An 18053-nucleotide genomic window follows, 5' to 3' on the forward strand; every position below is an offset into this window, starting at 1 on the left:
CCCAGAAAGATTAAGAAGGCGTCTGCAGTGTCAAACACAGAGACCTTCTGCAGCCAGATGTAGAGCGACTGTTTCTTGCTTCTGAAACACCCGTGACGGCAGGCGGCAGGCTGGATTTTTGACTGAGACCACTGCAACAGGATTCGATGAGATCTTTTTATAATATTGTCTATTTATCCATTTTGAAAATTGAATATTGAAGCATAGTAATAATGTTTGATTTAATATTTTGCCCAAACTTTTTCCTGACCACTGTCATTTTGTCAGAGGCGGTGAAACACGCGTCGAGATGCGGTGTACAAACCCATCTTTTCAAAGATGGCCACAGGTAATGGATTGAGGCAATGATTTATGTATACACTATGATCCACTTGTGCTATTTTAGTATGACAATCTAGCCATTATATTCTGCATATACTATTATTCCTGTGTTGCCATAATTGTGCTGTGAACATCTATTGCTTATATTTGTGAACTGATAATGATACACCTATGCTAATCATCATTTTGATACCAGGTGTTATAATTATATACTAATAGTTTATATCTACAGTCCATGTTCTTCCTGTAAACATTATAGACTTCCCCACATAGGTTGGAAAGGTTTGTCCTTTTTGGTTTTTGTATTCATGTTCCATGTTGACATTGCAGTAATTGTATTTTGTATTATATACTATTTTATGACAAACTATTTAAAATTGTTATTTTTTACTATATTTGATTATTTTGCTCCTTCTATCCCGCTATATATATATCACATTCAATAATTGTAGTATAATCTCGTAATATGCTCTGCAGGACTGATATCCACCACTATATGGTCACCATATGGCAGTAGTATCAGTTTGGGTTTTGTAGAGATTTATTTTCAGTAATAGCCTGGTCATCTCCTGAGGTTCCCCTATACACATGATTATTGTGCACAACAGTAGTCGCAAACATGGTTACCTAGTTAGGGCCCTCTCAGATATTTTGCTTCCCTGTGCTGAGCCTTTTTCGACGCCTCTGGCGAGGTGCGACTGCTGGGACCCCCAGGATCTACAATACAGAATACAAATTGTTTTTGTGCATAGAACTGAAATAGAGCAGCAGTGAGGTAAAAGCATCTCAGTTCTTGTAAAACCAGTGGATCAGAACATGTTTCCCCCTAGATTGGTTGCCACTCTTAGGCTGGGTTCACATTACGTTATAAGCAGTCCATTAACGCTGCCATTAAGCCCTATTTCAGGCGCATCGCTAGAGCATGCCCAAAATGGGCGTACCTAAGCGATGTGCCGTCATTGAGTGATGGACCCTGGGACGCAAGGCTGCAGTGTTTCCGGGACCGTCACCGCTAGCGCAGATAGAGCATCTGTTAGCTCTATCTGCGCTAGCGCGATGGCATATCGGCACTTGCGTTAACGCAGCCCGTTTAACGCATGTGTTGAACGGGCTGCTTTAATTCAATGTGAACCTGGCCTAAGGGTCTGTCCACACAAGGTCATTTTGTGGTGGATTCCGCATGGATCCCTCATGAAGAGAACTCGATAAAAAATAAAACGATTGAACATATGCGATATAAAAACAACTTGCTTTGCATTCTGTATGTTTCAGTCTTTTTCAGCTTTTTTTTATCAATCTCCAGCTTCAAAATCTTTGACGTGGATAACGGAAGTGACTTGAATGATCATTCTGCTGTTTGAAAGATGCTTCTGTTTGAAAGATGCTCACTACTTTATATACAGTTCACAAAAAAAGACGCCAACTGCAAAAATTACAAAAAAAGACACCTGAAGAAAAACAACGCATCTACCCATAAAATAATTCAGTGAGGCCTATAAAGTGCTATGTGCACATAGCCTTAGGACTAACAGAACCTCAGGTCATCTCCACTGTTGGCCGGGGTTTGGAGGATTAATGGGAGGTATAGAACCAATCTTCTTCTGTTTGGTGTCCAATCCTTCAGACATTTATGACGTGTATCGTATTGATATTCCATTAACCACTTCACCCCCTTGGGTTTTTCCATTTTTGAGTTTCATTTTTTTGCTCCTTTTCTTCCCAGAGCCATCATTTTTTTTATTTTTCAGTCAATATAGTCATGTGAAGGCTCGTTTTTTGCAGGACGAGTTGTACATTTGAAAGACACCATTGATTTTGCCATAAAATGTACTGGAAAATGGGAAAAACATTCAAATTGTGGTGAAAATTGCAAAAAACGTTTTTACTGATGCCATGTTGGGGGTAGATACGATCTTTTGATCTCCCGTTTTTCATTTTATTGTATTGTTGTGGCAACCAAAAAAGTAATTGTGCCATTTTGATTTGTTTTCTCGTTACATTGTTTACCAGCAGGGCTGCAGCACAGCTCTGTGTAACAGAAATAGTCATTTACCAGGAGGGCCAAACGCTCGGCGGCATTCATAGCTATCCGGCAATGACAACCACAGTGGTCTCTTGCAGACCCCGAGTTGTCCTTCCAACCCATTGGCAACTCATGGTCATGTGACACGGGCGCCGATGGGCGGGATTGGTGATGCGCTTCTGGCACGAGCATGTTAAATGCCTCTGTCAGAGATTGATCAAATCAGCTGACATGTGCCAGAAAAGTTGAGGGCTCAGCACTGGAACCTGCAGAAGACAGGTGGAGCCAATCTTAGATGTACCTATACGTCTGAGCTGGTAAAGGTGTTATTGTCACTATTATTCAATTAGGTTCCAAAGGACATTAATCAATTTTAAATTTGTATTTATTTACAATATTCATTTAAGAATTCCAGGGAAGGATAAAGAGATATTCTTAATGGGGCCTTCAACATTTGCAGATGTTTCTTGCAGGTCAGAAGGCCACAGGTAGATGTACAAGTCCTTCCATACAGGTACAGCAGTGATGGTGGATGTGCTGCATTTTCTTCAGGGCGCTAGATGTGGGGGGTTTTCTGTCATTGAGATGTCAATGGTGCCCCGGTCACAGCAGGCAAAAAGGCAGCTTTCTCTGACAGCGCGAGCAGCCCTGGAGAATCCACGCAGGCAGGATGATATCATCCTACGGAAGATCGAACCTATAATAAAAGATGTAAAACTCATGTAAGTAACTCCATATTAGAGGATACTACAGTGGTGTCACTGTGGGAGGACGGTAGAGGGATCTTCTCCATACACAGGTACGGGATCATTGTCAGTCATCACACATGTGACAATCCCACCACTGACCAATAACATCTGCTCCACATGAATTCTTCTCACTGACATCATACAACATGGAGCTCATTGTCACACTTACCTCGCCTCCTTTCCCCCTCTTCTACTTCCTCTGTTTTCTGTTGTTTTCTCAGATTTAGTGCAGATTTTCTTCTCTTCTGAACAGTAGAATCTAATCAAAAAGTCAGAAGCAGATGTTGGTTATAAACTCCTATAAGATTAGCTTAGTATCTTTATAGAGTTGGGCAAACTGACTAATATGCACCTGTAGCTTTTCTGTGTGCCGCCATGTGGGGTCTCCCGAAGGAACTATGTCCCCTTATTAACATGACATTACTTGCAGCAATCCACAGTAATATTATACAGTCAGTAACTTTTAAGTCACCAGGTCAGAAGTGTCCAGGACTCACTCTACATTATTCACACTGATCCCCTGATTATTCTGGTTTTTCAGATTTGTTAAAATCCCCCATACAGCTCCAGAGATTTGGGCCTTTTTATTTAGTGCTAGTTGTAATGGGCTTTACTATGGGGGCGTGGCTCACAAGTAATTATTGCAGAGCAGCCTGTAGACACGCCCCCAGAGAATCCTGTGAGCCACGCCCCCTTTGTAAAGACCATGAAACTTAGCACTAAATAAAAAGTCCCATAACTCTGGAACCGTATGGGGGATTTTAATGAAACAAAAACAGAATACTCAGGGGGACAGCGAAAAAGAGTAAGTAATTTTCTGAGCATTTAGTATTATAGACTATAAGAGAGTGGCCTATAAATCTGTACATACCTGACAATGAGGGCGAGGATGACTCGCTGCTTCCAGTAGTTAAACTCTGATTGTCACCATCAGGTTTTGAAGAAGACTCGCTCTGCCTGTTTGGTAGAAGAAAGACAAGTAAATTGAATGTAAAAACAATAGAAACAAGTAAGAACACCTGTCTGTAAGGGCAATTAGGACAACAGTAAGGGAATATCCTGCCCAGGACCCCATTCTACCAGCCAGAATGGAGTGGTGCTAGTAATATTGGCCTGTGGTGAACTGGAAATGAACAGTTGGTCACATTGATCAGCTATTGCTACAGTGATATCACAAGCCAGACCTACAGAAATCAGCAATCATGGGGAGGTGGAAGCTGGATTTAGATTTGTTACTCGTGTCTTGTATTTTGGATCTGACATATATCAGAACTAAATCTCATAATAATGATGATAATCTACTCACAAGTCTGAGCGTATTTCGCTGTTCTTTGGGGAACACATTGGAGCTGATATAGGCTCTTCATCGGTCGTCATCCCGGTATTGGGGGTATATAGCTAAAACAGAGAAATATAAAATAGATGTATTTTGAAACTTTTCTCTAATTATAGTTTTATGCATTTTATTGGCTATATACTTACTTTGGGAAACCTCTGAGAAGATGAAACAAAATTTTGGACTTCTGTCCAGTCATTGTTCCCACTTGTGTCACCCTCATCTGAATCAATATGTTTGCTCCTATGGCGAGCTGAAAAATACAATTGTTATAAGATATTATTAGTATGAAACCAGGGTCAGACAGTCACCATGTTATCACTAATGGAATTGTGATAATTGTCACGCAAACTGAAAGACAAGACACATGGTGGTTTTCTGCAGATGACGTCTTATTTTACTTACTGATAAAGTAGTGGGTGTCCTCATCTGACTTTAAATCAGGAACAAACAGGGACTTCTGACTTAGAAGGTTTTCAAAGTCTAAGTAACACAGAAATTGATGACATTTGATCTCATTGGCTCCATCTGGAAAAAGAAGACAAGAAAGAAATTGATACAGTCATTTTCAGAGAAACTGATCCATATCTGTACAGGTTATGCTAATCTGAACTTAAGATGTAACAGAGCCGAAATGTCCTGAAAGTAGGTAGACTAGAGAACTTATGTGCTGCTCCTCATGGACACAATCATTTCTCTTCTCACAGAGGTGTAATAAGTCATTAATAGTGATGGGAGAACCCGAACAATAACGTTCAGGATCCATACCGAGCAACTACTGTCAGTGCGCGGACCCCAAACACAGACTTTTCCAAGATGTGCATGTTACTGTTTGGGTTGAACACCGGCTGTTTCCCATGGACCTCACACCATTTTTTAAAATTATTTATTTAAATAATTAAAATATACAGCATGGGGACCCCTCTATTTTTGATAACCAGCCAATAAAAAATGACAGCTGGAGGTTGCAGCCCGCAGCAGTCAGCTTTACATAAGCTGATAATCAAAAATAGAGGAAAACCTTGCTATCAGCGAGAGCATGTGTAGGATGATGATGAGTATTACTCTCATCAGCTGACTCCTGTGACCAGCTGTATCTATTTTACAGCAGTCACAGCTTCTGGCTAACATGCTGTCATCTGACAATGTGAGTACAGCAGCACTCTGACCGGCAGTAACAATCTTACCGCCGATCATAGCCTGTGTGTTCCCGTGCTGTCACACAAATGACAGCTTGGGAAACAATAGATGGTCAAGATGGTCAGGCCTCCCATTCATTTAAATGTCGTCCAGGTTCGGGTACCCAATCCAAACATTTATAAATGTTCGCCCGGACCCAAAAATCCCCAGGTTGGCACATCACTAGTCATTAATAATACTATTATAATATTACCGGTTCCAAGTCTATGTGTTGGATTTTTTCTGAGTAGCTCAGTGATGAAATCTTGAGCATCGGGTGGAGGAGAGTACTTCTGATAATTCCAAGTTACGTCATCTGTTATATAAGAAAGAAATATTACAGGAATTAAAACTTTTTCATTTATTTCATATTTTCCTTAACAGAGGTAGGAAATAAACCACATAATCAAGCAAACCAAATAACTGAGACATCACAAAGCATGCAGATTATTTTACTTACCCCTGACGATACTACAGTAAATCTCCTTTTTGGAAGCCCCATTAAATGGTGTAGATCCAAAAAGAAATTCATATAGGATGATCCCTATTGACCACCAGTCAACAGGCCTTCCATATCCTTTCTTTAAGAGGACTTCTGGAGCCATGTAACTAGGTGTGCCAAGAATCTGGAAACCAACAGAAAAATTCGATTATAATCAATAAATATAATTGTGACCAATAACGTCAGTGGAAACGTTTTCTAGATGAGAAATTATCAGATAAGGAGAAATAGATGAGATTTGTGAAGTGGAACATCCTTGTAAGTAAAGCTGACCTCATTATCAAGGAACTCGTTGGTGATGTCGTCAAATGGAGCCTTGTAGATGTCTGATGTTGGTCTCATGAGGCCGAGTTTGCAAACTCCTAAATCAGTGACTTTAATGTGTCCTGTTGATGTTATCAGGAGACTGTGAAAGAAAAGATGGTGTCAGCCCCAATAAATAACCCATAGACTGTAAAACAAGCTCTACTTCTTCCCCATTTATTACACTATATAGGTCACTTACTTCTCGGGCTTCAGGTCTCGGTGCACCACACCGTAGCTATGCAGGTATTCCACAGCATGAACTGTTTCAGCAATGTACATACGGGCCAGGCTGACAGGTAAAGGACCCCTGTACTTTAAAAGCTTTCTACAGTCTCCTCCTACAGGAGAAAGCAAATATGACAGGTGAGGGTTTGTTACAATGTAAATTACACATGATGAGGGGGAATGAGAAATAACAGACATTGGGGCAGGATCTAATATATAGAGATAGTCACACTTGCGAGTACAATGAGAGAAACTCGCGTGAGTCTCTCGCTTCAATACCCGGCACTGCCGCCGACACTCGGGACCGGAGCGTTAGGCTGCATGTATTTCTATACAGCTGAACGTTCCGGTCCCGAGTGCCGGCGGCAGTGCCGGGTATTGAGGCGAGAGACTTGCGCGAGTTTCTCTCATTGCACTCGCAAATGTGACCCCGGTCATATACAGTGTACTGCAGAGTGACCCTATATAAAGGTGCTAGGATTCAGCAGACGAGGCTGGATATAGATACAATGGATGTGTCCTACCTGGTACATACTCCATGACCATACACAGATGAAGTTTAGTAGCAAAGGAGCAGAACATGGAGGCCACAAAGGGACAATCAGCGAAGATTGAGACGTCCCTCTCCAGAAAGGCTCGTTCAAGTCTCCTTGGCTCGGTCACGTTCTCTCTGTCTATTTTCTTCATAGCGCATACTTGGTTTGTATCTTTATGGCGCATTAGGTGGACGGCCCTGGAGAAGAGGAAAATCCAAGATTTAGTATGAATTCTTACAATGTGTCTATAAAATAAATAGATTAATACTAGATGGGCGGCGGACCCTAGAAATCCATGTCTAGAATTACATAAAATAACACTCCATAAATGATCACCAATGGGGGTCCTCATCCCTGAATTGTGACAAACGTGGACAGTGATGTGGACTCATCTAATTTGTCTATGGGAACATTGCAGGGGCAGGACGCAGAGACATAAACATCATCATAAGGAAGAAATAAATATTATACCAAAATAAAGCTCACCCAAAGGCTCCAAAGCTGATCAGTTTGATCGGCTTATAGTCGTTCTTACAAGGTAACCTCAACGGGTTACATGGTCCGATCAAGGCCTAAAAAGGAATAAGAAATGACAATAAGACACAGAAGCTGGAGAAACATATAAGCTCCAGATGCAGGATGGTCTCACTTCTACATTATGTCCCCGCTGATTACACTGCGGCAGATGTAGAGGACATGATACAAGCCGGACCCTCCACAGACACTATTATATTATAGGGGGATATCCCCCATACACAGATATCATTGTGCTGCAGGGGAGGATAGGGAACATCACACAGAGGAGGCAGAATAATAACGCCATCATCACACACAACAGGTCTGATCTACATGAAGAACAGCGATATCCCATTATCATATGGGGTACAATATGGGATGTGTAATTCACACCCGTCATCTGATGATACACAGACGTCTCTGATACTTACACTGGCAGATGCCTGGATGATCTCTGGTGTCTCACATATTCCTCCATCAGTATTTGCCGGCACAGTTATTCCTAAAGTAATGATGAAATAATGAAGAGACGTCATGTATTAGTCTATATCAGCACTTATTATATAACACATCCATGTAATGAAGGAAATGGCGAGACCCCTGGACATGGAGTACTACGAGGTGTATGGATATTCTGCACACTGTATATAATTATGGCATATCTATATATACTGTACTATAAATGTGTGATTGCTCAGGATCTGATCGAGTCACTACAACGACATGATTGGGGGCTGAGAAGAGCCCAGAGGGGAGAATCTGAATTACATGAGCCCCCTCCATTATAGTCTATAGGGGTCCATGAGCCGTCACCGACCTCATACAGAGGATGAGGAGTAAATCTCCATATTCTTTGCCGTTCCCTATAACTTGATATTGAATGTAAAATATTAGATGATTGGCTTACCTTCCATCAGACCAGGGTTTCGCCCCCGCTGAGTGGTATCAGGGTCAGCAATGTGGAGGTTTTGTGTCTCTTCGGAGTCATCTTCTGATGTTTCCTGATGGATATAATATATACAATTAATATAACATTTCACAAACACTACATTACTGCATATATAACACAGGAAGTAGTAATACTGGATTTACATGATAATTTCAGTATAGGACGGACTATACACGGCCGCTCCCTCCAGTAAATCCACAATAATATATAAGGGAGTTTTATATACAACTGTTCTCTAATAACGTCTATCAGAACTGCAGCATTTATAAGAAGGAAGATAATGATAATTGTGTGAGACAGAGGCGGAAATACAAACTCCGCACTGCTGAGTACAGACTGTCATCACAGATGATGGAGCCGCAGAGACAGGCTGCCATAAAATATCCTGTGTCTGCCTGGAGCGGACAGGGAGGCGTCTGCTATCATACATCTGACCTTCTGCTATATGACTGGTAATCTGGAGACGATCAGACAACAAGGACATGAGATATAGGAGATGATGGATCCTTACCAGACGCTCCGGGGAGTAGGCCGGATACTCCAGTACAAGCAGGACGTTTTGGGCCAGTTGTTTAATAAAGGCCAATTCTCCACTGCGGGATTTTTCTTCTGCCTGTAGAGATGAGAATAAACAAAAAAGGAAATTCATGAGAGAAAGTGCAGAATGGAGGAGGAGGCCATCTATGTCACCATGTTACTCCTGCTATCGGCGCTACAAGTACTACATGACCGCTGACGAGGGAATCGGTCACCTGTAAACCTTTACATCTCCACGTGCTCCCTACGTACCCAGTGTATGGAAATAGCGCACATGGCCCCTATTGAAAGGACCTCACATTTAACAGCCTCAGACTCATCCCCCGCCGCTTTGACGATAGAAAGACAATGTTACCTCCCCAAGACCCCTGCTGATCAAGTACTGTCTTTTACATCCTCCTTCCTTTCCTCCCTATATATATATATATATATCTATAAGGGCTGGTTGGATGCTGGAATGTGAAACTGCAAAGAGGAGGAATCTCCCCAACCTTCTTCCTTTTATTGTCCTCCATAACTCCTTCCCACAAATGTACATGTTATTCCCTTCCTGGGAAGGGGTCCGCACATGTGGAGGGGCTCCGGAGCTGAGCTCCCTAAACACACGGCATATACAGCTATATTACATAGCGACTTCCGTCTGTAACAGCTGCGGACGGCGCTGAGTTCTGGCAGCGGCTGTTTTTCTGTTAACCATTTAAATGACAGTCAATGTCGGACAGCAGCTTTTATGTGTTGGACGCATCAGTGTCCGTGCACTCCGGCTATCATCGACCCTTTATGATGTGATCACAGGGGACAGTTACTGTGACAGCTGGGGGTCACTGTAATCTTGTGGAGCTCAAAGTCACAGGGGTACTGGGTAGACTACAGCTGATTACCCGGGCCCATGCAACATCCCTCAAACTAGGGAAACCCTATCTGTCCCTCTCCCAGAGTTTACACTGAAGGTGCGCATGTCTGGGCTGCCAGGCCTGACCCTGAGTCCTGCTTCAGTACTAAGCTGAAACCTCCACCCACCACCCAGTGATAAGACCTCTCACCAACCCCTACAGAAAGCACAGACAGGGAAAACTAAAAAACGCACCACGCCGCAGACACACAGGAAAACACTATAATGTGCACAGGGCAAAACAAACAAAAATATAGGAAGGAGAAATATAATGAAGGATAATACACCACCAGATACGATATTTCTTCTCCTAGACCACCACTCTAGACCGAGATCACCAGGCACAAGACACAAGCTATAATCGGCGACGCCCAAAGCGCAGCAAATCTATTTAAAGGCAATGGGCATGACTAAGCCTCCAACCCGAGTACCAGCCAGATTAACCCCGTACAATCTGGATCAATCTAGCCGGCGCCACTGAGCATATAGTGGACGAATGACGAATTACCGCTGTCTGTCGGACGCCCTAGTGTGAACAGCGTCCGACATGACACTCAACCTTAGGCCATTTTTACACTTTCAGTATTTGCATCAGTATTTTGAAGCCAAAACCAGGAGTGGAACAATCAGAGGAAAAGTATAATAGAAACACGTCACCACTTCTGTATTTTTCACGGACTCCTGATTTTGGCTTGCAAATACTGATGTAAAATACTGACCAAATACTGAATGTGTGAACGTGGCCCTAGGCTGAGGACACTGAGATTTTCACTGCATACCGCATTACTATAACATTGCAATACATAGTATAAGGGATTCAAGCGATCGCAGATTTATGTCCTTTAAGGGCACTGAAAAGAATGCTATAAACAAAGGAAAAAAGTATAATTTTTTTTTAAATATGAAAGTTCAAATGATTTATTTTTTTGACCATTAAAAATAAAGAAAGGAAAAACATTTATCAATGGATTTGGTATTGTAGCGTTTGTAAATGTTTGAAATGTCAAGATATGGAATTAATTAACACGATGAATAAATGCCGGAAATTTAAAAAAAAACTAAAAAAAACCCTTGTTTTGTGGGTTTCTTTGTTGTTCTTTGTCTTCCAAAGACACACTGATAGGGAATTTAGATTGTGAGCCCCAATGGGGACAGCGATGATAATGTATGCAACCTGTAAAGCGCTGCGGAATATGTTAGCGCTATATAAAAATAATGATTATTATTATTATTACCTCACTTCCAAAAAAATATTTAATAATATGAAATCAAAGCATCACATGTCCACATAGTTGGTATTAATAAAATCATGTGTTCACCGTGCAATATATAAGCCTTCGTTCAGCCCCATCAACAGAAAAATAAAAATGTTCTGGGTCTCTGAATACAGCAACACAAAACACCATTTCATCTCATGTTCTTTGTTTCCCCTTGTTTCAGTACAATGTATGGTAAAAAGAATGGAGACACTGAAATCCACAACTCGTCCCGCAAAAAACAAGTCCTCATATGTCACTAGGAAAATAACAAAGTTGTGGATCTTGAAAGAAAGTGATGAAAAAATGAGAATTGAAGAACAAAAAAATCTGTGCTCCTTTACACGTTTATGACCTTGGAGGTATAGGTATGTCCAAGGTCATCTACCTCTCTTTGATGCGGTCTCCCGGCACATGACAAATGATTTCACGTGCCTCTAACAACCGCGGGTGGAATTGTGATTCACCCTCAGCTGTTTACTTGTTAAATATCGCTGTCAATCACCGACATCAGCATTTAACTTGAGCGCTCCAGAAGCGCGTCAGAAGACCCAACCATCAGTGCCCTGTCACATGATTGCGGAGTGCTGATGGGTTGTCATGACAGCTACGGGTCTGCGAAGACCACCATGCTTATCATTGCAGATCTCCTATGAACGGCGGCCTATGGCTGAAGCCCTGCTGTGTGAATCAGAAGTGGCTCGTAGATTGCAGCTTCAAGTCTACTAAGGGGACTGTTGAAGCGAGTAAAAAGTAGAAAAAAAATGTTTTAATAAATAGACTTCACATCACCCCCCTTTTGCCCCATTCAACATAAAAAGTACACATATCTGGTATTCATGTGTTCAGAAATGTCCAATATATCAAAATAGTAAATTAATCCAATTGGTAAAAAATTGAGAAGAAAAATCGAAATGTCAGAATTATGTTTTTTTGGTCACCGCAACATTGCAATAAAATTCAAAAACAGGAGATAAAAGCATTTTATCCACCCCATTATGGAATCAATAAAAACGACAGCTCGGCACGCAAAACAAAAACCCTCGCCCAGATCCCAAAGCATAGAGACGCTACAGGTCTCATAAAGTGATACAGTGGAACCACTTTTTCTTTCTTTCATATAAATAAGAAAGAACCTATACATGTTTGGTATCTGCAAACTCATAATGATCTGTACAATCAAATTAGCAGGTCAGTCTTAGGATGTAGTGAACATGGTAAAAAACAAAAAAACAAAAAATAATTGCAGAAATTCACTTTTTTTTACAATTTCACCACACAATTTTCCAGTACACTGTATGGTAAAATCAATGGTGTCATTTAAAAGTACAAGTCATACAGCAAAAGACAGGCCCACACACGGCCATATTGAAGGAAAAATGAAAAAGTTATGGCTAAGTGATGAAAGGGAGCAAAAAACTAAACCACCAAAATTGAAATTTGCAAGGTAATAAAGGGGTTAATGGGTTATCCAATTCAATCCACCCACTCCCCAGCATCTAAAACCTTCTCGCCAAACCTCACCCCTACCGCTGTTAACCCTTTAGATCCCACCCTTTCCCTTGTCATGTAGCCTGTGTGCCCTATTTCAGCTCCCCGGCTATTCTTATCTGGGTATTAACTTAACCTTGTATTCCATTATTATTTCTATGATTTGTGCAGATTGTCTGCTACTTACCTGATGTACCAATATCCAGATGTTTTGTTGTAAATGCTCAAGGTATTCTGAGCTTATTCGACCTTGGTGGTATTTGGTCAGGCAGTCTCTCACAAGCTCCATAACCAGCCGGTAAGTGAAGCTGAGGACGCCATCGGGTAGTGGTAGCACAAAGTCAGGGTCATAGGTGGTCAGAATGCCCTGGAGTAGTGCTAGCACCTGAAGTTTGTCTGAAGAAATTCCAGACATTTCAAATAAATCCAATCGCAAAAACAGTATATGACTAGCTATAGAGCTTATCACAGACAGCAATGACAACGGGTTGTCAAAGTGACGATGAGAGTGTAAACGCTTGTGTAAGTAGTGATGGTTAATTGTGATGTCATAATGGAATCTTGTGTTCTGATTCTAAAGGCGCCTCTTACCTTATAAGGAAGTTGGCCAGTATCTCTTAAGGAGGCAGCGGTATCGGCTCAGCATCAGTACCAGATGCAGATATGGAGGATAGAGCTATTTGTGCTTTATTTGTTTTATCAGTTAGGGTATTTTTACGCTGCAAAAAAATTATTTCTATGTGTTATGCACAATAAAAAGTGAGCATTATTGAAACCTGGCTGGACAAAAGCCATGACTGGGTGACATATCTAGAGGGTTACACTACATTTAGAAAGGACAGGAAGGACAAAAAAGGTGGATGGGTGTGTATTGTTGTTAAATCCAGCTTAAGATTTGTGATCAATGATGACATTGGGGGAAGCTGCGACAATGTAGAGTCACTATGGGTAAATGTACATGGGATGGCAATAATCGAAAGCTGCTAAATGGAGTTTCTACAAGTTTCCTAATATAGCTGAACAGATAAAGGATGATATGCTGCAACTAGCTAAAAAGGCAGCAAAAAATTATAATAGGGTCCTCACTATAGGGCATTTTAACTATCCACATATTTAATGGGACATAGAATCTTGTGGTTATTCTAAAAGCTGCTAATTCTTATCCGCAGTACAAGACAATTACCTTTCTCAGCCGGTAGATGAACTGACCAGGGGAGGTAATCTGCTGGATCTGGTCCTATCAAATAGACCAGATACAATTTCAGATCTACTGGTCCTGGAGCATTAGGGCAGCAGCAACCAAAATGTGGTAGTTTCAATGTAATATTCAATAAAACATTTAAAAGGGGAAATGCAAAAACCTGGAACTTTAGGAAAGCTAAATTCAACAAATTAAGGTAAGAGTTTAATTGTGTAGACTGGCACCATGTTACAGTAACTTGGGGCATTTTTAAAGATATACTAACCAAACATTCCAATTGTGCATCATATATTATTGTGGCTAGGGTTGAGCGAAACGGGTCGGCCATTTTCAGAAGTCACCAACTTTTGGCAAAGTCGGGTTTCATGAAACCCGACCCCTGTGTGGGGTCGGCCATGAGGTCGGCAATCTTCTGAATCTGGTATCGGAATTCCAATACCGAGTTCCGATATGTTTGCGATATCGGGAATCAGTATCGGAATCCATATTTAAGTGTTAAATAAAGAATTAAAATAAAAAATATTGATATACTCACCTCTCCGACGCAGCCTGGACATCGCCGCTGGTAACGGCATCTTCCGTTCCTAAGAATGGCGCTTGAAAGACCTTTCGATGACGTCACGGCTTGTGATTGCTCACGGTGGCCCACGTGACCGCTCAGCGACCAATCACAAGTAATTCTCAGGTCCTAAATTCCTCATTCTAGGAATTTAGGACATGAGAATTACGTCACGGCTTGTGATTGGTCGCTGAGCGGTCACGTGGGCCGCCGCGACCAATCAGAAGCCGTGACGTCATCAAAAGGTCCTGAACGCGCTCATTCTTAAGAAGGAAGGCTGCCGGAAAGAAGCAGGGCGCGTCCGAGGGTGAGTATATACCTAATAGGAATATACTCATCCTCGGCTTCTTTCCGGCAGCCTTCCTTCTTAAGAATGAGCGCGTGAAGGACCTTTCGATGACGTCACAGCTTATGATTGGTCGCGGCCGCCCACGTGACCGCTCAGCGACCAATCACAAGCCGTGACGTAATTCTCATGTCCTAAATTCCTAGAATGAGGAATTTAGGACCTGAGAATTACTTGTGATTGGTCGCTGAGCGGTCACGTGGGCCGCCGCGACCAATCACAAGCCGTGACATCATCGAAAGGTCTTTCAAGCGCCATTCTTAGGAACGGAAGATGCCGGTTACCAGCGGCGATGTCCAGGCTGCGTCGGAGAGGTGAGTATATCAATATTTTTTATTTTAATTCTTTATTTTACACTTAAATATGGATCCCAGGGCCTGAAAGAGAGTTTCCTCTCCTTCAGACCCTGGGAACCATAGTATCCCATTGCACTGCATTGGGTTTCGTGTTTCGGCCGACCCCGACTTTTTTATAGGATCGGCCGATTTCACTCGACCCGACTTTTGAGAAAGTCGGGTTTCGTGAAACCCGACCCGATCCTATAAAAATAAAAGTCGCTCAACCCTAATTGTGGCTAGTAACTATAAGAAATGTAACGTCCCCCCACAATAGTAATAAGAAATTAAAGGGTGGTGCTCCTATAATCTGAGAGGAAAGAACAAAGAATGGAGTAACCATAAACCACCAAATGGAACAAAAAACATTTTTTTATTGAAACAGATTAAAATATGACATGACATATGTGAATGAGGTCTCTTATTGAAGGAACAAGAAAATGGGGGGGAGGCTATCCATATAAAATATCACCCATGGGGGGCAAGAACAGTAAGGCACGAATCAACAATTCCCGAATAATTAATAGCAATGCTGTTGAGTAGATATGTTTCACCTCAACAATGTGCACTATGCAGAGTATAACAAAGCCAAAAAGTCAAAAAAGGAAGGAGCACATGAAATATCTGAAGCAATACCCAAAAACAGACTTGTACAAATTCCGCGTGTATAAGGATCAGAGCACAATGCTTACCCATGGTGTGTGCAAAAAGTAATCCTCACACTGCCCGAAGCGCGTTCTGCTTTGGCTTTCTCAAGGGGAGGTGCTCAATTGTAACGTCCTGCCAGGACACATATCCCAGCCAGTGGAGCCAAAAAGGCATTAAAATAAATCATAAATATAAAATTCATAAGTATATTAATGCCAAATATATTAAAGCCTGGTTTGGGCTTAAAAAAAACTGAGGTAGAAAAATCACCACATACTCAACGTGTGAATGGGGCCTAAAAGCCTGGAAACTAAGAGTCGTTGTAAATGCTACAATCTCTAAATGGAACATAGTCAGCAGTGGGGACAGCAGGGATCTGTGCTAGGACCAATTCTTTTAACCTCTTTATTAATGACCTTGTGGATGGGATTGAGAGTAAAGTGTCAGTCTTTGCTGATGACTCCAAACTATGTAGGATATTAACATCTGACCTTGACAGAACAATATTACAAAGTGATCTGGATAAGATGACTGAATGGTCAAACACTTGGAAAATTAGATTTAATGTAGATAAATGTAGAGTAACGCACCTAGGACGGAGTAATCCTATAGCTGTGCAGCGCCCCAGAGTCCTGGTCGTTGCAGTACTGTGGCTCCGCCACTATGGGGAGCTACGGTGCGTCCGATGGCACTGAAGGAGTTCATCTGATCAGGTATCACAGACACCAATACATTTCACAGCAGGGCCTCCGGGGGGAGCTAAGGGTGCTATTCATTAGGCCACTCCCCACCATAGTGGGTAAACCGGGGGTCAGGCAGGAAGTTAGATCAGAAAGCTGACTGGATTGGACGAAGCAACACCTAGTGGCAGAGGGTGTTGTGGAGGAAGAGACAGTAGGGTCTCTGTCAGGGGTGGGATCCTGACAGAGGCTTGGCATTGGAAAGAACGTAACGGGTCCGCGCCAGCTTCGGGAAGCGGCGGGACCCAAGAAAGGACTAGAAGCGAGATAGATTGTGCTGAGTGAGAAACGAGATCAAGCAATAGGAGAATTCCAGTAGGGGTCGTGCTGTAAGACCGGAGCAACACCCTACTGAGGCGCATTACCGGTGGCCGGAACGCCGAGGGAGTATTATAACATTCAGCTTCAAGCAATACTCTAAACAGCGGCAGGACAGTCAGTTTAAGGCGGGCTGTCTAACACATATCACCTATGAAGTCTTGGGAGGCAATTGCGGGAGAGGGGCGTCTCTAGGGTCCCGGAAGAACTCCAGGCCTATCCGACAAACGGGTGCCGTTCCAACTGTAACATCAGGAAGGGACGGAAGATTAGAAGAACATCATTTAATCGAGTTGTGAGGGAACTTAAGAAACAGACACAACGGTTGTGGGGTACTTTCCGTAAGCACAGCAGGGAAGGACTACAACACATAGCGCTAAGAAGGAAGGCACCGATTTCCACCTGTGAAGTGAACTCTGGAGGTGCCATTGGACCGGCCGGACTTGCGCAGCCTGGTGAACCGTATTCTGGACTGAGGACTCAGAGATCTCCAGTAAAGAGGTAAAGAGACTGCAACCTGGTGTCCTCGTTATTTACCGCGACCTACACCCCACAACTGCACCGTTACAACACGACTTATTGCACCGGACGTCCCCCACTGACAGACAGGGCCACGGACCGGGTCTAGCCACCGTGACAACCCCAGGACTGAGACCTAGAGGCCCGGCTCCGGGTACCCCTCGGCCCTGCGGCGGTGTGGGGGCGCTCCAAACTTGGCGTCACGAACAGGATCTACTTAAGCCTGAAGAATCGGGTCATGTGTGCCTTGGAACTGTGATTTACCGTGCTTTGACTGTACTTTATTACAAAGACTGTGTGCCGTGTCATTTGCCGCCAAAATCCGCCGCCATTACAGCACTGAGGGGAGCGCAGGAAGAGAAGAGGGGCGTGAGGTGGGCGTAGACAATCTGGAGAGCGCGAACAACAATGGCCGCCCAGTCCAAATATTTCTGTGTCCTGAGGACGTGTCCGTCAACAGCTGAGGTCCGCCTCCTGATTCTGGTCGGAGGGTGGAGACCATGGGGACGGGGCCGCCCATGGAAGAGACCGCGGGAAGAAGACGCGGGAGAAGAGACCAAGATGGCCAC

At 42.8% G+C, this 18053-nt stretch overlaps 1 protein-coding gene across 1 annotated transcript; it reads right to left on the reverse strand.

The window, feature by feature from the left end:
- Positions 1-2711: 2711 nt before the first annotated feature.
- On the reverse strand, positions 2712-13290 carry LOC143810159 (microtubule-associated serine/threonine-protein kinase 4-like). The gene is made up of 16 exons (XM_077293042.1): positions 13006-13290; positions 9154-9255; positions 8601-8694; positions 8125-8195; positions 7664-7749; positions 7166-7374; positions 6616-6754; positions 6384-6516; positions 6069-6234; positions 5823-5924; positions 4835-4957; positions 4576-4682; positions 4400-4491; positions 3965-4050; positions 3263-3352; positions 2712-3041 (listed from the first exon to the last, which is right to left on the reverse strand). Exons 1-16 carry the CDS (start codon positions 13231-13233, stop codon positions 2893-2895), a joined length of 1977 nt encoding a protein of 658 aa, XP_077149157.1. The 5' UTR covers positions 13234-13290; the 3' UTR covers positions 2712-2892.
- Positions 13291-18053: the final 4763 nt, after the last annotated feature.

The sequence above is a fragment of the Ranitomeya variabilis genome, chromosome 2, assembly GCF_051348905.1.
Source record: "Ranitomeya variabilis isolate aRanVar5 chromosome 2, aRanVar5.hap1, whole genome shotgun sequence".
Lineage (NCBI taxonomy): Eukaryota > Metazoa > Chordata > Amphibia > Anura > Dendrobatidae > Ranitomeya > Ranitomeya variabilis.